Source organism: Glycine max, chromosome 18 (assembly GCF_000004515.6).
Source record: "Glycine max cultivar Williams 82 chromosome 18, Glycine_max_v4.0, whole genome shotgun sequence".
NCBI lineage: Eukaryota > Viridiplantae > Streptophyta > Magnoliopsida > Fabales > Fabaceae > Glycine > Glycine max.
The window spans coordinates 52,222,219-52,244,564 of NC_038254.2; the positions used below are offsets into that span (position 1 = coordinate 52,222,219).

Sequence of the window (22,346 nt, forward strand, 5' to 3'; positions counted from 1 at the left end):
CTTTCTCAAATGCACTATACTTAGAGTCCAATTGTCCCACAAGTTAAGATCCTCATTCTCCAAACAACATTTAATCAACCAATTATCATACACAAACAAACCCAGCATATATATACACTGCCCAAGGATCACGCTCCTAATCAATACAATTAATTTAAACAACAAAGAAACTCAGATAAATTAACCGTTAATAACCACAACATTGATGGATATCCTCCTTCTAAGATGGAATCCTCATAATTAACTCACTCATATATAAGACAATTATTTCAATTAAATTTCACTTTTCCTATAAGCTGATATCTCAGTTCGTAAAATTATAAAAATATCATTTGAACTCTGATTCTCACCCAAATTTACAGGGACACTCCCTAATAGGTATACTCTTTCATAAATTTTACCACTCAAAAATTCATTAATAGATTTTTTTTAAAAATTAAAAACAGTTGCAGTGAAGTTACTAAAATTCAATGTCTTGCATTTTTTGAAAATAGTAAAACAACTGTTTTTCGTAATATTTTACAGAGATCACCTTTGACATTTCTCATACCATATATATTTTTCCAGAGGCTCAAAACTAAAACAATTTTTCTAATAAATAAACATCTCAGTTGCCAGAAAATCAGATTTTCAAAATTATTGAAAAATAGTAGACGAATTTTCGAAAAATCAAGAAAAATACTAGACACTTCTCAAGGTCAGGGAACAACATAACTTTTACCAAACTCAGATTCTCAATAAAAGTAACTTTCCTCTATTATATTCCTCTGCTGTACACGTGCTTGATTTTACCAATTAATTTCCTAAAAATACTTCTTAAGCTTTTTAGGTCAAGCCAGCCAATTTTTGTGGTTAGTCCTTAGGGTATGTCTATGAACGAGCAGCCCAGTTTTCCAAGAAAAGGTGTTGATTTTTTTTTTTTTTTAAATCAAACCAACCCAGCTTACATATTTACACAAAAATAAAGAAAAATTAGTGTAAGTGATCAGAATAAATTTTAAAAATTTCTACAACATCCTGAGGGTCCAAAATAGGAAAATATGGTCTAACTTCCTCAAAACCTGCTTCCATTAATTTTTTAAAAAACAAAATGCTCTCAGTCCAAAGTAATAAACATGCACTCTTCCATTTTTAACAACAAAGAGAGATACACATGGTACAATACAACTCTAAACAACCCATATTACTCAAAAACAAAAGAAAACTTGGTCTATGAAGAAAAGAGAAGAAACTCCCCATACCTTACTCTTAAACAACACTAAATGCAATAAAATAAAGCTTGAGCTAGAGAATAATATATCCTAATTTGGTTGGAAGGGGCTTTGAGATCCATGGAGAAATTTTAGATAGAAGCTGAAGAAATTAGGGAAACTTGGAGAAGAAGTAAATGAATAGTCACAAATGAGAGTAGGAGAAAGGAAAGCATTTTTTAAAATTAAAAATGACTCCCCCTATTCCTATTAATTGTCAGCGACCTTCTCCATGGGCTTGGGGGGGTCCAAGTTTTGATTTTAATTGGACCCCTATGAGGCCCAATTAAGTTTAGGGTTAGGGTTTTCATGCTAGGGATAGGTTTTGTGTCTATTTTAGTCCTTACGTGTCATTGATCCTCACTTAAGTTAATTTTTAAATCACTACCACCTCATAATCATTTTTCTATGGTCTAAATTAATTCATTTAACCCATAATTAAACTATTTCCAATGATTTTCTTGATCACTTATTTTACTTTTCACTAATAGTTTATTTCCACATCATAACTAAATTAATTAAACCACATAAGACATAAATTTTATTTTATTTTTATGTCTATTAACATGCATTTTGTATTTAATGAGAATTAAATCCATAAATATTTTCATTTAAATAAAAATCAATTCATGTGCACATATTCACTGATTGTAAATTAAATAAACAACAACGAGACACAAAATAGAAAAAAGTTTTTTACTAAATATACTTTCTTTGAAATAAAGCTTATAGACATCTAATAATTACTATATAAAACCAAAATCAATTTAAATTTTTAAAATTTCCAAAAACTTAAAATTGACAGTAACGTCCAATAGGTCCTAAGGAAAACTATCCTTGACCATGAGAAAATCATGTTTTGCTCAATCGCGGTTTCAGGCTGCAGGTCAGAAAAAACAAGCCAGGCATGCATTTAATATGGAATATTGACCCATGAATGTATAGCAAATAAATTAGGCAACAGAATATGGCATTAAATATGGCTAATGAAAGCAAAACTATTTCTCATATACTACTACGAAATTAATTCTGCCAATCCAAAAATCTATTTATGTGCAATCACAGTATGAGATATCTTTTAATTCTTTGGCTAGTGAATATTATACACTATTATATATCCAAAACTAATTCTCATACATCAAAATGGTGGAACTTCATTGCTGAATTGTTGCATTAGGCTTGCACATTGCTTTAAGGTTTATCAATCATAGAGCATGGTGATTAGATGGGTTTTGTCAGCCACATCTTTTTCATCTATTTTTCGATTATGATTGATTGGAGCAACTACATCAATCGGATTAATCATGTAAGCCTCTCTTAAACTTTTTCATTTTCATGTAATTAAATGGGTTTAAAACTCGTCTTTGCTATGTTACTCTCAATATGATTCTTATTTTGTACAGCTTTTCTTTTTTAATTGGTTTCAAATCTAATTTCTTTTCAGATGATTATTTACTTTCGATGCTCAACTGGTCTTTTATTTGTTTCATTACCGTGACATTTATTTTTTGTATTATGTCTTCTTGTCTTTTTCTTAAAAATTAGAAAAAATAGTGCTGTTTTCAAACTGTAAACCGAGTGGATAGCGTGAATGAAAGAGATATATAGGAGAGAGGGAGAGAGAGTGAAAGTTGTGACAAGTGATGTGATAAAAAAAAAGAGAAAAAAACGAAAAGAAGATAAAAAAAAGAGTAATAATCCAAACGGAGGAGCTGATTTCTCAGTTCTAACAGAAGAAAAATATAAACAAAAATTTAAAACTCTATGGATAGCTGCCACTTGTGTTCTTCTACTACACACAAATTACGCACCCAATGTTATTCATAATTGGAATCATGAGTAAGAAAAATGTATGAAAAAAGAAAAAAGAAAAACTACATAATAGATCAAATCTGCCTTAAGTGTTAAAATGTTTTCAGAAATGATATTTAAATTTAAGTTTTTTTAACTGTTTAACTCAAATTTTCAATCTTCTTGTGTCATGTTTTTTTTTTCTAACTATGATATTGATACCAAATAATCCCATTAAAAGTAATGATTAATTTATTAGACACACAAGATAAATATTTTTCTTTTAACATAATTTATTTCATATTTAAGTTAGGATTTAAACCTTAGACTATTTGGTTAAGAAACACAAGTTTTTATCACTTGTGTCAATTATTATTGGATGACAAGTAAAAATGACTAAATGAGAATGTTATAATATATAATTTTTGTTTAGAATTAGTTTTCATATATATCTCTTCATGATTTATCTTTTTATATAATTACTGGATGAATTTAATTATAATTTTTTAAAATATGTTAATGTATTATAAAATATAAAGCATTAATTTTTAATTTTTATTTCTAATACATCATAATCCTATACGAGTTGAATTTTGATACTAGTATCAAGATTTTTATACTAATCAGAAATTATCTTAAATGAATTTAAAGTCAAATATCATTTGTACATAAAAAGTTATTATTAGATGAGCATGTAAAAAATTTGTGCTGTTTAACATATAGACGGTTTTTTAATATCAATTTCAAATCTCAACATGTGCACCTTCTGTTGTATGATTCTATCTGTTTCACTTCACTTAGAGAAAGGGATACAAAAACATATAGAATCATTTTTTTTCATATCATAGATACACAATAAATTGTACAGCTACATATCAATCCTATTCAGCGTATAATTTCTCATGCAGTCAATAGTATTGATCTAGCAGGGGATCAAAATTCTTTTATTTATTGTCTTTCAGTTCAAAGCAACAAGCACTAATGTTTCCAAAACAATCACAACCTTCAGAAGGCAACAAACCCAATACCCTTTGAACTGCTTCAATGGAGGCATGACTTATACCTGCCCAAAGGATTATTACCCTACAAAGTTGGAGCAAGACCAAGATTCATCAACAGCATCAACATGTCCAGAGTACTTCAAATGGATCCATGAAGATCTAAAACCATGGAAGAGAACAGGAATCACTAGGGAAATGATGGAGAGGGGAAGAAATGTTTCATACTTTAGGCTTGTGATTAAACAAGGAAAAGCTTATGCAGAAATGTATGCGGATTCATATGAGACAAGGGATGTGTTCACAATATGGGGAATTCTACAACTTCTAAGGTTGTACCCTGGAAATGTACCTGATTTGGAGCTATTATTTGAGACTGGGGATAAGCCTGTGGTGGGTAAAGAACACTTCCAAGGAACACCACCACCTATTTTCCATTATTGCGGGCATAAAAATGCATATGACATTGTCTTTCCTGATTGGAGCTTCTGGGGTTGGTAAAGTTTCTACATTGAATTACTAGTAGTTTCAATTGATGTTGTTATGATTCTCAAGTTAATTTAGACCAAAACTTCTATTTTTATCTGCTTTTCTTTCAATGGCGTGTACCATTTCGCTCTTATGGTCCTAATCAATTTTCACACTACACATTTTAACTTACATAAATGAATTAATAACTTGTTGTGTAAGATTGACTGATCATGTGGTACCTGACCATACAATAATTTCTCTCATGTTATAAGAGAAAACAACTTTCTTGCGCAGAGAATGAACTAATTCTTCATAAATTGGAGATGCTTGTCTCTTAAATAGGATTTGGGTACTTCAAGAGATTAATATTTACCTTGGATTTACACGAAAATTGACAACTTAAATTTTCTATATTCCTAATTCTTATGCATTACTTAGGGCTGAGCTTGCAATAAAGCCATGGGAGGCATTACTACAAAACATAGATGAAGGCAACAAGAAGATCAAATGGAAGGATAGATTACCCTATGCTTTTTGGAAGGGCAACACATGGGTGTCCCACAAAAGGAATGATCTCACCAAGTGCAACGCTTCAGACCAACATGATTCATACGCTCAAATACATCCTCTGCTAAATGTGTAATGTTAAATGAAAATATTGCCTATAGTATGTGAAAACCTTTGAGATGCATATAATGAATCGTTAATTTTTAGCACTGGGATAAGGAAATTGCACAAGGGTTCCAGAACACAAAGCTAGAAGACCAATATATGCACAGGTAAGGAACTATCCAATAAAACTTTTAAGCCCTTTCTAAGTTTCTATAACTTGGTATTGTGAATTTCTGCTTTGTTATCTTTAGGTAAGTTAATCACTAGATTTTCTTGTGTCACTTTTCTTATGAAAGGTACAAAATTTATGTGGAAGGGATAGCATGGTCTGTGAGTGAAAAGTATATATTAGCATGAGACTCCATGACCTTGTTCGTAGAGCCTATATACTATGATTTCTTTACAAGAAGCTTGGTACCTAGGCAGCACTACTGGCCCATTAGCAGTAACAACCAAAGCATGTGCAATGATATTAAGTATGTTGTTGAATGGGGTAATGCCAATCCAGACAAGGTAAATATATGGACAAAATTTAGATACAATTTCTTAAATATTTTTTGGAATTGTTATCCAATCAGAATTAGAATGTTTTTGCATAATAATAAAGGTTAGCATTAAAAATCCGCATATTGTACTTGGACAAAACTCCAATTTTGATTTTAGAGAATATTACAAAATGAAAAAAAAACATGAAAAATGATTACATGGTCAAATACCACCATGACCTTACTAATCTGTGTAAACATATATAATTGAGTTTTATTAATTCTTTCTCATAAAGTAAAAAGCTCAACTACGTGTTAGGTAGAGATTAATTAAGACTATGGACACAAAAATATCTTGGATTATGTAATGATTTTTTCTAAAGAACACAAAGCAATATGAGTTTTACTTTAATGCATCTCTGTATTAATTTCTTCCGCCATTTGCTTATGTAAAATGTCAATTGAGCAAAATAAACCCTGCCCATGGATCAATAATGAAATCAATCCTAAAGGACCCCATTTATATATTTTGTAACTTTTCAATTAATTGCAACTTAGATGGTACTTTTTATGTCTACACCAGGCTGAAGCGATTGGAAAAGCAGGGACAAATTTCATTGAAGAAAACCTAAAGATGAAGTTTGTGTATGATTACATGTTTCATCTATTGACTGAATATGCAAGGCTCTTGAGTTTTGAACCAACCATACCTGCAGGAGCTGTTGAGATTTGTTCTGAAAATTTTGCCTGTCCTAAGAATGGCCTTGGATGGAGTATATGGTTGAGTCCATGGTCAAGTCACCAAGTGATACACATCCATGGATAATGGCTTCCCCTTATGATGAAAATGAGGGTGAAGTAAAATAAGCCATGGAAGCATGATAATTTAGAAAAATGGAAAATATATTATCAGTTTTTTGTTGTAAATAACTTCATATACATATATGGCCAATCCTAACAGAGGTAGAGATTAGTGGCAATGTTTAGGAAAATAAACATCAAACAGTTTATCGATTTGGTAAACATTTTATGCCCACAACAGATCAATTTTCAATTCCGTTTATCATATTGACATCATTTTCACAAGAATTGCATTTTTTAAACCGAATTGTAAATTCATTTCATTGATTAATTGTAATTAGTCGCACACAGCTGGATTTTGTGGCATGTTTTCTGTTCACACAATATTTATCTAGTACAAATTAAATTGCAACAATCATATAAGTTATTATTTTTTTTTCTTTTATCAAGTCATTACAACCTTTTTTTTTTGTAACAATTAGTCATTACAACATGAGATTATATAGTATACCATATGGATTATGGAGTATGCAATCTAAAATTGTAAATTACGTTTGCCATTGACCAATGATAGTGACATGATGTGCAACCACTTTATTAAACACGAAAACTGAGTGAAGAAAATACGAAGATGCTAAGTTTTTTTTTTTTTTGGTTATGCTTCTACGAAGATGCTAAGTATATAGTAATATGGAATGCAAATTGATTATTTAGTTGTTAATGTTTATCCATGGATGATTGGTGCTATATATAATAAGAGTTAAAAAGGCTCAAACGCAAAAAGAAAGAGGCAAGACTAGCAAGTATTTGGTTTAAGTCATTGTTTAATTACTTCAAGACAAAAGACACATCAATCTTGATCTTTACATGATTTCAAGGAAATATCCATTAGTTTTTTTTTAAAAGATCTTTGATGATCGAAGGAAATGACCATGTTTTTATTTGTTTTTCTTTAATTTAGATTTGAAGACTATTGACGGACATTGCCATGTCTATTTAGATGATCTTATAGGCTAAGGGACAAATTGGAAGACTTAGGAGTACATTGACTTTGCAGTTGCAGGTAGAATGAATAAAATTAAAAATATGATACCTAACTTAAGGTTTATTAATATATGGAATTTCATATTTGAATTTTTGAAACAATGGCAAATATTTTAATATTCATAGCCTTATCAGTTGTTACCATATCCAGTCATCATATATATTTGGAAGTATAATAAGAATCTTGTTAACCAAAGTTTTAGGACATCCATTAATTAAGAAATTAATAAATAATTTATTTATAAGAAATTATGAACGGGTGTGTTTGTTTAAGATATGAACAGATGTGTTACGTACTAATACCTTTTTATAAAATATATTTTGATTCATAACTAATGTTTTAGAAACATTTATAAATATTCCCTAAAAATAAAAAAAATTAAAAACACATACTCCAAAAAGAAAAGAGGAGGATAATGTAATATTCATATGTTTCAAAAGAGGTTAATCTATTTTTTTTAATATAAACAGAGAGTGGATTTTTCTTTTTTAATATCAATGGCTCATATTATTTCACTAGAATGAATAACAGCAATACAATCAGGAGGATTATTAATTAAAATCTTGAGGCCTAGCATAACCTCTACAAGACTTGGTCAAAGCATGAGTCATTAAATTTGTTTTTCTTATAAAAAGAGACCCATGAATATGTTAAAACAGAGAGTGGAATTTACTCATGCTTATTTTTAATATAACGTTTTCCCACCACCAGGCCAAGAAGTTTATCTTTGACCATCTAGCTACTTCACCCCTACTAAGTACTAAGACTTATAATAATGGGGAGAAAAAAAAAACATGACAACGTACGCTTATTGTCGTTGTCATTCTTATACGAGTACAAAATATAAATACAAATTATCTATAGAAAATATAAATAGTTAAATACAGGACGGAAAATTATACTAAAACTTATCATGAACACCGGAAATAATAATAACTACATGTGAAGAGTCAACACTATAGCCTCAGCTGAAAGAGACAATGTTATAAATTATATCGATTATAAATTAAATACCTATTCAATTCAAACTATTAAAAAAATAATTTTCATTAATTTATCAATTTTTTTAAAATAAGTCTTAAATATATTTTCATTATTTTTTTTATATTTTCCACTCTTCTAAAATTTGAAATTATTATTTTTGGTTCTTATAAAATGAATAAATTTTAGTTTTGGTTTTTAACTTTTTTTTATTTCATAAAAAATCATTGTTTTTGTTCCCAACTTTTCATCTTTTAAGATAGATAAATAATATTTATTTAAAAAAAATTAGAATTCTCTTAAAAATGTCACATGCTGATACAATGATGTAGCACAACAGACTAGCTGATTTTACATATGATTGTTACTCGACCCTTTTGTTATATGCGTAACCAGTTAATAAATGTCACATGATAATAGACCAATGATTTTGATTTTTAAAGAATAAAAATTAAAGAAAAAATTTATTTATTTACTAATTTTATAAAAATTAAAAGCATATTTAAGTCTAAAAATAATTATAATTACTCTCAAACAAAAACATGTTAGATAGCAGTATGTATTTATAGTAAATACTATAAAACAATAAGAAATGATAGTTTGAAACGAACAAATACATGAAGGACACGTGTAGTGCTGGGGGAGGGAGAGAGAAACTGAAAACGAAGACCGAAGTTGTCTTAAACAACAGAACAAACTGAAACGGACGGTTCTTATAATTATCACAAGTACAACTCTCTTTCTCTGTCTTTTCCTAGCAAATCAAAGACATTAGAACAATTCAATTGGCACGTCCATGTATTAATTCCAATTTCACTCGTTTTCAACGACTTTTGTCCATTTTAATGTGCGAACCATCCCAGAAGTCACTTCCTCACCCTTTGGCCGTTGCCTTGTTTTATAAGTCTCTATCTTTCACCCTTGCTCTTGCTCTTGCTCTATGCTATTTCCAACCACTCAAAAGCCTTGTTTTTGTTGCTGACTTGTTTCTCCTTCTTATTCTTCAGCTCTTAAGTAATACCAAGGTGCGTCTCCTACTCTTCTTCTTCTTCTTCTTCTTCCTCCTTTTGGGGTTGTTTTAGTATTTTTTTTTTCTGGGTGCGTGGAGCATTTTGTTGATTTCTAGTTGGATTTTGTGTCTAGTAAGACTGTAAGAGGAATTTGGTTGGCTTTTGGTAGTTGTTATATAGTCTTTCAAAAGCTTGAATTTTTGGATGCTATTGTGTTGGGATGTTTGGTCAATGAGAGACTAGTCAAAGCCTTTTGTGTTTACAAGAAATGAGCACAAATGTTTATTTTGAGAAAGTTTAATGGGGATTTTTGCCTCTTCACAAAAGCACCTTGTTTGCTTTACTAATCACTACTTTTGACTTCTATTTTAATTTCAATCTTGAAAACATTAGTGTGTGTTTGATTCAGCTAGAAGGCTAAAACTAGTGTATACCACAAGGGACTAGTTCAGCTCCCATGTTTGGAGTTCATGAATCTTTGATTTTCTTTTGAAAGTTTTTCTTTTTTGCTATATGTAATCTGAAGCTTCTTGTCTCAATCCCTTGTATTGAGGTCAACATACAAGGAGTCCATGCCCTTTAATGTTCTCCAACAAGTATAAAACTAAAAAGGTTCTTTTTTATTCTTGTCTTACTTTTTGGTAACGGAGAGGAGAGAAGACAATTGTAGGATTGGTTGGTTGATAATTTCAGAATCTTCCCTCTTTTTTAATGTTCTTTAATAAGTATTACTTGCTTTCCACGACAATTTCCCTTTCCATCTTTTCTTATATCATTCCAACTTCGTTTCCTTTTTATGATTTTCATGCTGTTTTTTTTTCTTTCCTATTTTAGACATGATATTAGTTTTAGGTGGGAATAGACTAGGGTGATTTATGTTTTCACACAATTTCTAATTGTTACTGTCAGAAAAAGAAGACCAAATAAAATTTAAATGACCATTGGCACCTTTATGAAATGAGTCAAACCAGGGGAAATTGAGGATATCTATTATCTCTCATTAAGTAATTAGAATGTTTACTTTATGAGCGGGCCTCCAATCATTCACAAATTCATAAGGATATCATAGGAACTCAAGTTTTCGATAGAACTTGTGCTTCGTGACTTTTGTAAAGTGTATACTGTATGTTTAAAAGTCTACGTTATCCATCTGGCTTCTTGTTTTCTTTCACAGAGAGAATTTTCTGCCAAGTTTATATGTTTAATGAAATCTCTATAGCTATGCTAGAATGCATCTTTGAATATATTAATGAGAAAGCACAAACAAATCGTTAGAATATGTTTAATATGGTCTGGAAAATCAATATTGTTGATAAGACTAATATTTACCTATTAGCAGAGATATTCACGGTAGTATTTAATCTGTTTCATTAAACCAACATGCAGGATCAAAATCTATCTATTCCACTGAGTTTGAAACTGAACACTTGGTTGCCTATCCACTGATTCCACTCCCAGATAAATAAAAACTAGACTGTTAATTTGTCCTCCTGAGATATATATATTGTGCGCATGAACAACTGTGATTTATTTATTTATGGTAGCTATTGAAATTTATATTTGATGCATTACAATATTAATCTTCAACCTTATTGATTTTTTTTCACAGGTACCAGTATATCTTGTCTCTGTCAGATTTTTGCTGGCAGCTACTTATTGGCAATGAACAACCTCAAGCTAGGAGTAGAAGTTGCGAGTGCTCATGACCTTGTTCCCAAAGATGGGCAAGGCTCATCTAGTACTTATGTGGAACTCCACTTTGATGGCCAGAGATTTCGGACAACTACTAAAAACAAAGATTTGAGTCCTTTTTGGAATGAGAGCTTTTACTTCACTATTACAGATCCAAGCAAGTTACCAAGTCTCACTCTTGAAGCCTGTATCTACCACTACAACAAAGACAATGGCTCCAATGTACTCCTTGGGAAGGTCCGGCTCACCGGAACCTCATTTGTTTCATATTCTGATGCTGTTCTTTTGCACTACCCTCTGGAAAAGAAAAACATTTTTTCGCGTTCCAAAGGAGAGATTGGTTTGAAGGTTTTTGTTACAGATGACCCTTCTGTAAGAGCCTCAAACCTTCTTCCTGCTGTGGAATCCTTTTTCAATACAGACCAAAATGAAAATCTAACAGAATACCAATCACCGCCACCAGTATCATTTACAAACTCAATCCAAAACAACATGTCTAGAAAGAAAACTGAGCCAAGGCACACGTTTCATAACATTGCAAAATCTAGTAATGAACAAAAACAGCAGTCTAAGCCTGCAGCAGATGCCAAGCCAAGTGTAACCTTTGGGATTCATGAGATGAAATCATCACAGGCTCCTCCAAAAGTTGTTCAAGCATTTGCAGGTCCACAAGAGTTTTCAGTGAAAGAAACAAGCCCTACTCTTGGAGGGGGAAAAGTTGTTGGTGGAAGGGTTATTCGCGGGAGCTTGCCAGCAACATCCAGCAGCTATGACCTTGTTGAACCAATGCAGTACATTTTTGTAAGAGTTGTAAAAGCCCGAGACCTTCCTTCAATGGATATGACAGGTAGCCTTGACCCCTATGTGGAGGTAAAGGTTGGAAACTTCAAAGGAATTACCAATCACTTTGAGAAAAACCAAAATCCTGAATGGAACAAGGTGTTTGCCTTTGCCAAGGACAATCAGCAATCATTTATTCTTGATGTTACGGTCAAAGACAAGGATCGGATATCAGATGATGTTGTTGGAACTGTGAGGTTTTATGATCTGCATGATATTCCTAAACGTATTCCACCTGATAGTCCATTGGCTCCTCAGTGGTATTGGATTGAAAACAAGAATGGAGAAAAGAGAGGGGAGTTGATGCTTGCTGTTTGGAGAGGCACACAAGCTGATGAGGCTTTTCAAGATGCTTGGCATTCTGATGCAGTAGTGTCCCCTGATGGAAGCACTATATCTAACTATGCTCAGATTCGATCGAAAGTTTACATGTCTCCAAGATTATGGTATGTACGCGTCAAAGTGTTGGAGGCACAGGACTTAGTTTCATCTGACAAGTCTAAAGTTCCAGATGTCTATGTTAAGGTACACATTGGCAACCAGATTACAAAGACGAAGCCACTAAGAGCCATGAACCCGCAGTGGAATCATGAAGCGTTGTTTGTTGCTGCTGAACCTTTTGAAGAGCCTTTGGTCTTCACAGTTGAGGAACGCGTTGGTGGCAACAAGGATGAGACTATTGGCAATGTTGTTATTCCTTTAAGCAGAATTGAAAAGCGTGCTGATGATAGGCCTATCCGTGATAACTGGTATCTTCTTGAAAAGTACATGTCATCTGCTATGGAGGAGCAAGCAAAAAAGCAAGAGAAAGAGAAGGAGAAGGACAAGTTCTTCAGCAGAATCCGTGTCATTGCCTTTCTTGATGGTGGATACCATGTGCTAGATGAGTCAACTTATTACAGTAGTGATCTTAGGCCAACCTCAAGGCAGCTATGGAAGAAGCCAATTGGTGTCTTAGAACTTGGCATTTTGAATGCTGATGTATTGCCAGTTCCAACCAAAAATAGGGATGGAAGGGGAACAGCAGATACATACTGTGTGGCAAAGTATGGCCACAAATGGGTGCGCACTAGAACCATTGCTAACAATCTAAACCCAATGTTCCATGAGCAATACACTTGGGAAGTTTATGACATAGCTACAGTTCTCACCCTGGGAGTATTTGATAATGCACAGATTACCAATTCTTCAAATGGTAACAAAGATTCCAAGATTGGAAAGGTTCGGATAAGGATATCAACCCTAGAAGCTGGCCGCGTTTACACTCACTCTTATCCATTGTTATCAGTGCAAAACTCTGGTCTCAAGAAGAATGGTGATGTGCACTTGGCCATACGCTTCTCATACACCTCGATGTTTGACACGATGGCTTTGTATTTCAAACCCCATTTGCCAAAGATGCACTACACAAAGCCCCTTAACATCATGGACCAGGAAAGGCTGAGACTCCAGGCTGTGCTCATTGTTGCATCTAGACTAGGCAGGGCAGAACCCCCTCTTAGAAAGGAAGTGGTTGAGTACATGTCTGACTCAGAATCTCATTTGTGGAGCATGCGGCGCAGCAAGGCCAACTTCAACCGTCTGAAGGAGGTGTTTTCTGGCCTATTTGCATTTGGAATTTGGTTTGGACAAATCGCCAAATGGAAGAACACTTTTGTGACAGTGCTGCTGCACATTCTCTACTTAATGTTTATGTGTTTCCCAGAACTTATTCTACCAACCGTGTTCCTATACGTGTTTGTAATAGGGATGTGGAAATGGAGGTTCCGCCCAAGATACCCTCCTCACATGGATGCTAGTCTCTCTTGTGCACATGTAACAAGCCCTGAGGATTTTGATGAGGAAATGGACACTTTTCCAACCACAAAGAGCATGGATATCGTTCGTTGGAGGTATGATAGGTTGAGAAGTTTGGCAGGGAAGGTTCAGAGTGTTGTTGGACAGATAGCAACTCAGGGAGAAAGATTACATGCTCTTATAAATTGGAGGGATCCGAGAGCCACTTCGATATTCATGGTGTTTTGCCTTGTGACTGCTATAGTTTTGTATGTTACACCACCAAAGATGTTGTTTATTCTATCTGGATTTTACCTAATGAGGCACCCTAAGTTTCGGGGCAAGACACCAGGAGCACCAGTCAATTTCTTCCGTAGGTTGCCTTCTCTCACAGATAGCATGCTGTAAAATGTATATATTGAACCTTGCTTGTTTTGGAAGCTTTTTGTGCTGCCAATACTTGAATCTGGTTTAAGCCTCTTTGGCAGTGCTTGTACAAGTCTTTTGTTCCTTTAGTCATGATTGTTGATACACAAGTGTACACATGCTTTTGAAAATTCACAAGTGTATTTTATTTATATTGGTTTTTGGTTCTGTGCTGGCCTTATTGGATTGGATTAGATGCTTGTAGTGGAGCTTATACGCTGGCACTTATAAAAACTGGAAGAAAATTGGAATACTATACTTATGCATTCACTGCTTTCAGGTCAAAATAAGAAATTATGATGTTTGATAAGTTTGTAAATTTTTATAATATACTTATTATAATTTTCATTTGATTTGTAATCTAATTTGGCACATCTTGTGGCAATTGGATATCATTTATAAAATCAATTTGCCTATAAAAAAAATCATAATTTTTATTTGATTTTACTCCTACAATATATAGAAATTAAACTCAATTTATGTGGTGAGCAAGTGAGTTCCACTTATCATTAGTATTGTAATAGTATGCTTCAAATGGATTTTTTATTTTCTTTTTCTAGGCGGGGAGAAATAATAGAAAACTTATCCATTTTAGTTCATATTGCTGAGATTTAATTATCCATTTAATTTTTATAATTTTCAAACTTATTCATTTAAGTCTCTATAATTAATAAGTTGATTTTTTAGTCCTCAAATTTAATAAGTGAATTTTTTTGTTTCTAAAGTAAATTTTTTAGTCCATGAAATTTACATTTTAATTTTCAAGAGATAAAGTTAAAGAATCTACAGGAGGGATATCGGTTGGGAATTAAAATATAAACTTAACTAATTAAATTTATTTTTAAAAACTACATTTATATAAATAAAATAATAAGAGAATTATGTTTAATTCTCTTTGTGTGTAATATTTTTTTAAGCTAATGACAACCAAACACAACATAATTCATATCAACTTAGTAAATTAAAAAAACACCCATAGTCTTCGACCCATGACAAAAATATAAAAATATTACGAAATTTATATATATTCAAATAAATAAATAATATTTTTATACATATTATCAACTAGACCAACCTTTTGTTAATAATAATAATAGATTTTATTATTATTAAATATAACTTTTAAAACAATAAAAAGTAAATAAATATTCATAATTAAATAAAATTGGATTATTATTATGCAATAATTTAGTACTAAAAGTTCAATTTGCAAATTAGGTTTTTTTACGCGCCTCACCGTGAATTCTCTGATTTGTCTTGACATTTGCACGTTGCACTCGCTCGCAGCAAAGCTCTCAACTTTACTTTACGATTTCGCTACTTCCAGTTCTAGGTAAGTACACGCTTCCTTCTCCCTCTCTTTTCTCCTCATCGTTTTCACTTTCATATTTCGTGCACCGGAGCCTCCCCAGGAGCTTCGCCTCGGTGGCTTCCGGTGCGGCGGTGACAGCGGAGCAGAGCAAAGTTTTATTTTGTGCCAATTTTGTTGCTTCTTTGATTTCTATGCATATACTACGTCTCCTCTCGCTTTTCAGTTTTCCACAGTCATGTGTAGTTTTGAAATAGTATCATTTTTCTCACCTTTTATTTATTTTGTAATTAAAATGTAGTTATATTTGTGCAAAATATTAATTCAATAATTCTAGTAAGGTTGAAGAAAGAATGGTGCTGTCAGGCTATTGTGCATATCTTAAGTTGGAAGCCCCTGTACATTATTATAATAACACTGGGAGATATTTTTCTAAATAATATTGAGAACTGTACAAATATTAGAATTTTATTATAGATGTGATTGAATAAATTGTTGAGATTTTCTTTGAATTGTTTCGCTAAAATGCTATGGAGTAGGATTTTTATAAATTTTTTTTACTAGCTAAACAAGAGTGTTACAAAATTTTATCTTGTATTTTTTTCCACGGCCTAAATAGTGTGTTTTGCTATGGTTTTGGTCTGTTTTCTTAATAAATTTATTTTGTCTCTTTTTGGTTTTCTAGTAGTCGCAGATTGACAGTGCAGCCTTCCTCTTGTTTCTTCTTTTGAGCAAGTTAAGTTCACTGTTTCAAGTATTTTGGGATCCACAAGGTGGGGACGTAAAGGATTGGGTTTCCGATGGAGACTGACAGACCTGACGGCCGGACTCCCAATCAACTGAGACCCCTGGTCTGCTCCTGCTCCATCCTACATCGATCCCATGGCTCGGCCAGTTGGGCTCAAGGTGAAACTAAAGTGCTTGCTGCAGTTTATGGGCCCAAAGCTGGAACCAAGAAGAGCGAAAACCCCGAAAAAGCATCCATTGAAGTTATTTGGAAACCGAAGACTGGACAAATTGGTTGGAGAAATACTATATTCAACTCAACACTTTCTTTTCATTTTAAGAAACAAAATTAATATACTGTTTACATTGGTTTAGGAAAAGTGGAGAAGGAGTATGAGATGATATTGAAGAGAACTTTGGAAAGCATCTGCATTCGAACAATATATCCCAACACCACCACTTCGGTTATAGTCCAGGCAAGTTTTGTTCTCAGTATTAGAAATTTGGTTTGTTACAAATTTTATAATTAGTTAGATTCAAAGAGCATGGTGCAATGCAACTATTCTTTTGGTTTTACTCTAATTTTGATAAGGACTGTGCTGCTGTGTGGTTCTTTTGTGTGAATGGTTCTCAGTTAAAATTGGAACTTTTATTTTCTTGCCTTCGCATAGTTATTGCCTTGCTGATTGCTTTATAAATTGTTAAGTGACATGTGTGATTTGTATTTAACTGATATCTTCACTCTTTGTTTCTACTGCAGGTTGTCCACGATGATGGTGCTGTATCCTATTTAAAAATTCAGTTCTAATATGATTTATATGGTAACTGTTTCTTTAAGGTTATGATATGTCTACTTTTACTGCAACCTTCCCTTTTAATTTGGCAATTCTTCACTTTGTGATTTGATTCAACGTGACATGTATTCCTTAGGATTTTTGTCTGATGTGAAAGTATGTCACAACTTGTCATTCTACTTTAACCGTATTTTAAGTGGGTAGTGACATAGTGTTATACTCGCTTGAAAATGGAAGGAAAGACTAATCCTTTGAGAGTCCTGAGGTGCTGTAATAGTTCTTTATTTTTCCGTGAAAGATTTTTGTTATTTTTCTAATCACTTTATGGTAATTTGTTCCCTTTTCTTGACATCAAAAGGGCAAGCTATGAGATCTTGCCGGCTTGCCATTTTGATTGCTTGTGACATGCATGACAATCTATAATAATTTTACTGATGATCCATACACCATAGCTTGCATGTGTGAGAGCAGTTTCATCCCTTTATTTTGAATTTATTATGTTTAATTCATGAAATCTTTTAGCCATCTTCCTTTTAGATTTTGACCCTTTTGATTGGTATGAAAAATGGAGAAATTATATTTTCCGTAACGTCTAGCCAACACATTTATGCTATTTTTACAATTCAGGTTCAATGGTCAACTATTAAAATGGGTGGGTTCAATGGTCAACTATTAAAATGGGTGGTGGGTAGTGACCTAGTGGTATTCAGTTACTCTGTTCAGGCCTTTAGGGTCGAGTTATTTCTTTTTTATGACTTTGAAAGAACAAATTGGATTACCATCAATTCCATCAAATACATACATTTCAGTTTGATTTTATTGTTTATTATATGAGGAGTGGAGATCTGAAGTGATCAATAAATAATATATATGATTCTAGATCTTTTGCTCCTTTTTCTTGACTTAATATGTAGCTTCTTCCATGTGCAATAAATGCAGCATGCGCTGCACTTGTGGATGCCGGAATTCCCCTAAAACATCTTGCTGGTAATCTAGACTTGTTGGTTTATTCTCTTTTGGTTTTTTTCTATGTTTTCATTCTATTAAAAATAATGAATTCTCATCCTTGTCTCTACAGTAGCGATATGTTGTTCTGTAACAGATAGTGGCTGTATTATATTGGACCCGACCAAAGATGAAGAGGAGGTTAGTAGAATCATTTTTGGTTCATTTAAAGTGTTATTATATTTTCACCTAATGTCTACTGAATTGAGTAAGCTGAATAAAATTTGGTCTACATTTACCTTATTTGTATTTGTATTCTAAATGCATTGTGGATAATAGTTGAAAAAAATTGTTTAAACTTTTGTGGTCACTTTTCAGTTATTGCTGTCTTGACAGGCCTTTCGTTATTCATGTCATGAGGCTAACTCTTTTCTATTCTAGCTTTTCTTTGTTTGAATAAATTACATTATCCTCATTTGAGGTTTGATTAACTTAACTGCTCTTATTGGAAAATATAAACAACCTCTTCTTTATTTTTGATGGCATAGAATTGTTAACCTTTTTATAAATTTACATTATTTAACCTTTTGCCTTTATCTGCTTCCGCAATATTAGAAGACATGATTCAGGAAATAGTTCAGTAATACCTTGTTCTTTTGCAATGCTACCCCGGCAGATATTTATTCCCCATGTTAAAAATATAGAGGTCTTTATTCATGATTAGTGGAAATTTGATATGCCTTGTAACTTCAGCAACCTTTTTTACTTGGGCAAAAGCCAATATTCTAGCTATGTATGAGATGCTAACTATCTAGATTCTGGACTAGTAACTAATTATGCATCCAATAGTCATTGTGTGTTTTATCTTAGAAATGTTCATGCATCCAATAGTCATTGTGTGTTTTATCTTAGAAATGTTCATGCATATGTGTGTAGTCAATGACATGCTGAGGCTTAGTGGTACTCAGCACATGATATGTTTTTTGCCATAAGCCCATAACCATGGTACAGTTAATATTTTCTTGTCCCTTTGGCATACTGGCATGACAGATTTTTTATTGGTCCTAGGTCCCATCTTCTTGTATACAACTCTAATTCAATGTTTTTTTTATCTTATGGCAGAAAATGAAAGCATTCATCAATTTAGTTTTTCCAAATACAATTGTTTCTGTCCTCCCAGAGGGATCACTGCAGGCGGGTAGTGAGCCTATGGCACATGGAATCATGACATCTATTACACAGGGTGCTATGTCAGGTATTCTGCCGCACTTTCTTTAACCTTTTTTAGTTACTACCCTCAATAGCAATTTTTGTGCCATAAGTATCTATTTTTTCCAACATTGGCCTAGTGCTTTATCATATGCTTGCACAGTATGTGCTTGTGTAGGTTTTATTTTCTGCTGTGATTGTTGTGACTCTGAAAATGAATGGAGCTGCCTCCAATTTTATTAAATTTTGGGAAAAATTGGAAAAACCGAAAAAAGTATTATACCCAGATCTAATTGGGCTTGGGTCATGAATCTATTAAAGCACTTCTGGTGGACCTGCTTGTTCATTCTTCTTTCCTTATTATATATTTTTGGGCTAGGCCTGCTGACCTATAAATAAGTAAAATGAATTAAGTAATAAAATAATAAAAAATGATAAGGTCAAAATACACTAATTAGTTTTCTATTTTTTTTTTCTAGTGGATGATTATCTTCACTGCCTAGAGCGAGGGCGTGCTGCTAGTGCAAGATTGTCTGAATTTGTGAGGAAGAACATAGAACTGAAATCTACAAGTGAGGCATCTAAAGCTGGGTGATTTTCCAATCATTTTTGGATGTAGTTTACATATTTGTCTAATTTTTCCCTGCAAGGGCTTGAGAGGAGGGAATTTCTCTACAGGTAGTGCTACATATTTGTCCCATTCATGAAAATATAATTTTTCTTGGTCGATTATAAATTTGCCAAAGCTGGTTTGGTTAGTTCTCAGGAGTACTTCTGAACTTCAGAATACACACATTTTTTATTTGTTTTCTCGTGAGAGTAACCAATAAATGAAAATAGGCTTTGGAGAAAAAACTCTAAACTTGCTACGTCATCGAAAACAAATAAAATATTCATCCTTTTTTTTTTTTAAGTTTCATTGCTTCTCCTTTTCTCCGTTTTCTTTCTCTAAGGCAAGTTTTTATCTTTTATTTTCTTTGATTATTTTTTTCCCAATACTTGATATTTAAAGTTTATTTCCTTACATACAACTTCTGATTTTTTTTATTTATTAAGATAACTTTAAAGAATTAAAAGTGGTAACATAAAACGAGTTTTACCTTTTAAGTCAAATTATTAAGTAGGTTTATCAACTAGTTGGGAAGTTGGGAATTTTCAAATAGGTCTCTAAACTATTTTTTTTAACGTAGTTAAATTTGGAATTTTTAATATCGTCATAAAGTGACATTTTCTAGCTGTTTAAGCTGTTAAAAGTTAACTTCAATGACATACTTTTTTAGTTTAAGGAATCAATTAAAAAAAAATTAGTCAAGGAACCTATTGAATTTTCTCAATTTAAGGGCCTATTTAATTTACTTTTATGCAGAAAATAAACTTAGAAAACATACTTTACCTTAAGTCACGCGGTCTAACTATCTTAGGTCCATTATACAAAAAGGACAAAGAAATAGAAGGATATGTAAAACGTAGATTCATGTGGGATGGATGAAATGAAGGATTTCCTCGAATATGGTAAGATGGTACACCTCAAGCTTGTGGGAAATTTTTGGGGCCTAGATATAAGACCTATGATAGGGCACTCCTACGTGCACCCAATGAAATTGCTTGTACACCTAACATCTGAGTTAACTTATATGGATTACATGATCGGTAAGTTTTTTTTTTTTCAAAAATGTTTTTTTTAAATTTATTAATATATTAAAAATTTTAATAGTAAATATTTTTATTTATAAAAAAATATACGGATTAAATAATTTGTATGAGTTATATCAAAATTAATTGTCACAAAATTTATTATTTAAATTTACATGCACATTAAATATACATTAGAAAGTTTAGTGTTATGTATAACAACATTATTTATTTTATAATATAATTGGTCTATTAGTTTAGTTGGTTAGAACGTTGTGCTAATAACCTAAAAGTCACAGGTTTAATTCTTGCTTGGACATTAATTTTAAATTAATTCATAACACATATTTTAGAAAAAAAAATTAAAAAAAAAACTTTCGGATATACAATTTGGACAAACATAGGAAAAAGTTAGTTAATAATTTATCTATAGATATGATTTACGACTAAACATTATGTCATTGTTTGATCCATTGCCTTCACCTACTGAGAAAATGCTTGGTTATGTTGTTGGTTCTAATTCTAAAGGGATTAATTTTGATATGCTGCATGTAATTTTTCACATGGTGAACTAATTAAAAATTATTTTATGTGTATTTATTACCTTTAATTAAAATCAATACTATGATAATGATTTCAATTTTTCTTCCTTTCTCATACATATAAGTAATATAATTGTAAAAAATTAAGGAAAATTGGTTGTGTAGTTTGAGATTTCATGATATACGAGACTAACATATAACTACGTAATCAGTTTTTGGCGTTTTCAGAAAGTTGTATAGTTGTCATTTTGGCAACATAAGACAGTTTAGGACACATTCTTCACCCTAAAAGAATGCTATTAGGAGACTTCTTTGAATGCAAATTAAAATCTCAATACCCATGCATCAAACACTTCAAATAACAAGAAAGAGTAGAAACAGAGAAGTTGAGGATAAGTGGAGTGAGTAGAAGATGACATATTAATCATAGCAATTAATAGGGTGATAGAAGATGTATATTATAGCAACGCATCTACTTTAAACATAAGTTTAGTCACAGATATTAACCATGTTTCTTTGTTCCTTTTTTCAACTTGTCTTTATAGGCACACTCTGCATATATAGAGTTTGCAAATAGTATTGCTCTTCAGACAAGAAATTAAATATATGAAACATCTTATGACATAAAATTAATTTTACCTTTCTCTTCAATGCTCCTCCATTCAATGTATGAATGGTTTGAGATTTGTTTTATTTCTGCATACCTCAGCAAAGGAAACAATTGTTGCAAATTTGTTAAGTCAACTTTCAAATCCTTTAGCTACTTGAGATGCACGATCTCCATGCCCCACTTGTTCACATCATCATCATCATTCATACTTTGGAGTTTTCCTCCGATTATTTTTAGCTGTTTGAATCCACTGGGAAGCTTGCTAGGCTTCAGGAATTCTGGAACTTTCTGTCCAGGAAAGCCTTCAAGATGCAACTTTTTCAATGTTGGAGGCAAATCACTGTACCTTGTTTCAGACACTCCCCATGATATTTTGAGATGTTTAAGTGCCGACAACTCTC

General features: G+C 32.3%; 2 protein-coding genes and 1 pseudogene across 4 annotated transcripts; all 3 read left to right on the plus strand.

Annotated features, from left to right (window-relative positions):
- The first annotated feature begins 2,447 nt into the window (after window positions 1-2,447).
- Window positions 2,448-6,474, plus strand: LOC100780053 (O-glucosyltransferase rumi-like; annotated as a pseudogene).
- A 2,669-nt stretch (window positions 6,475-9,143) lies between these two features.
- LOC100800945 (FT-interacting protein 3) lies at window positions 9,144-14,330 on the plus strand. 2 transcript variants are annotated; one of them, XM_003552335.4, is made up of 2 exons: window positions 9,144-9,459; window positions 11,054-14,330. In XM_003552335.4, exon 2 carries the CDS (start codon window positions 11,107-11,109, stop codon window positions 14,158-14,160), a length of 3,054 nt encoding a protein of 1,017 aa, XP_003552383.1. In that variant the 5' UTR covers window positions 9,144-9,459; window positions 11,054-11,106; the 3' UTR covers window positions 14,161-14,330. The 2 variants fall into 2 exon arrangements, with proteins under 2 accessions (XP_003552383.1, XP_040868057.1); XM_041012123.1 differs by having other exon boundaries at window positions 9,178-9,459; window positions 10,831-14,330.
- A 1,057-nt stretch (window positions 14,331-15,387) lies between these two features.
- LOC100801484 (exosome complex exonuclease RRP46 homolog) lies at window positions 15,388-19,919 on the plus strand. 2 transcript variants are annotated; one of them, XM_003552336.4, is made up of 8 exons: window positions 15,388-15,511; window positions 16,173-16,507; window positions 16,589-16,689; window positions 16,974-16,994; window positions 17,922-17,994; window positions 18,086-18,153; window positions 19,075-19,207; window positions 19,641-19,919. In XM_003552336.4, the coding sequence occupies exons 2-8, from the start codon at window positions 16,288-16,290 to the stop codon at window positions 19,754-19,756; spliced, it is 732 nt and encodes a 243-aa protein (XP_003552384.1). In that variant the 5' UTR covers window positions 15,388-15,511; window positions 16,173-16,287; the 3' UTR covers window positions 19,757-19,919. The 2 variants fall into 2 exon arrangements, with proteins under 2 accessions (XP_003552384.1, XP_006602785.1); XM_006602722.3 differs by having other exon boundaries at window positions 15,415-15,511; window positions 16,176-16,507.
- The last annotated feature ends 2,427 nt before the right edge of the window (window positions 19,920-22,346 follow it).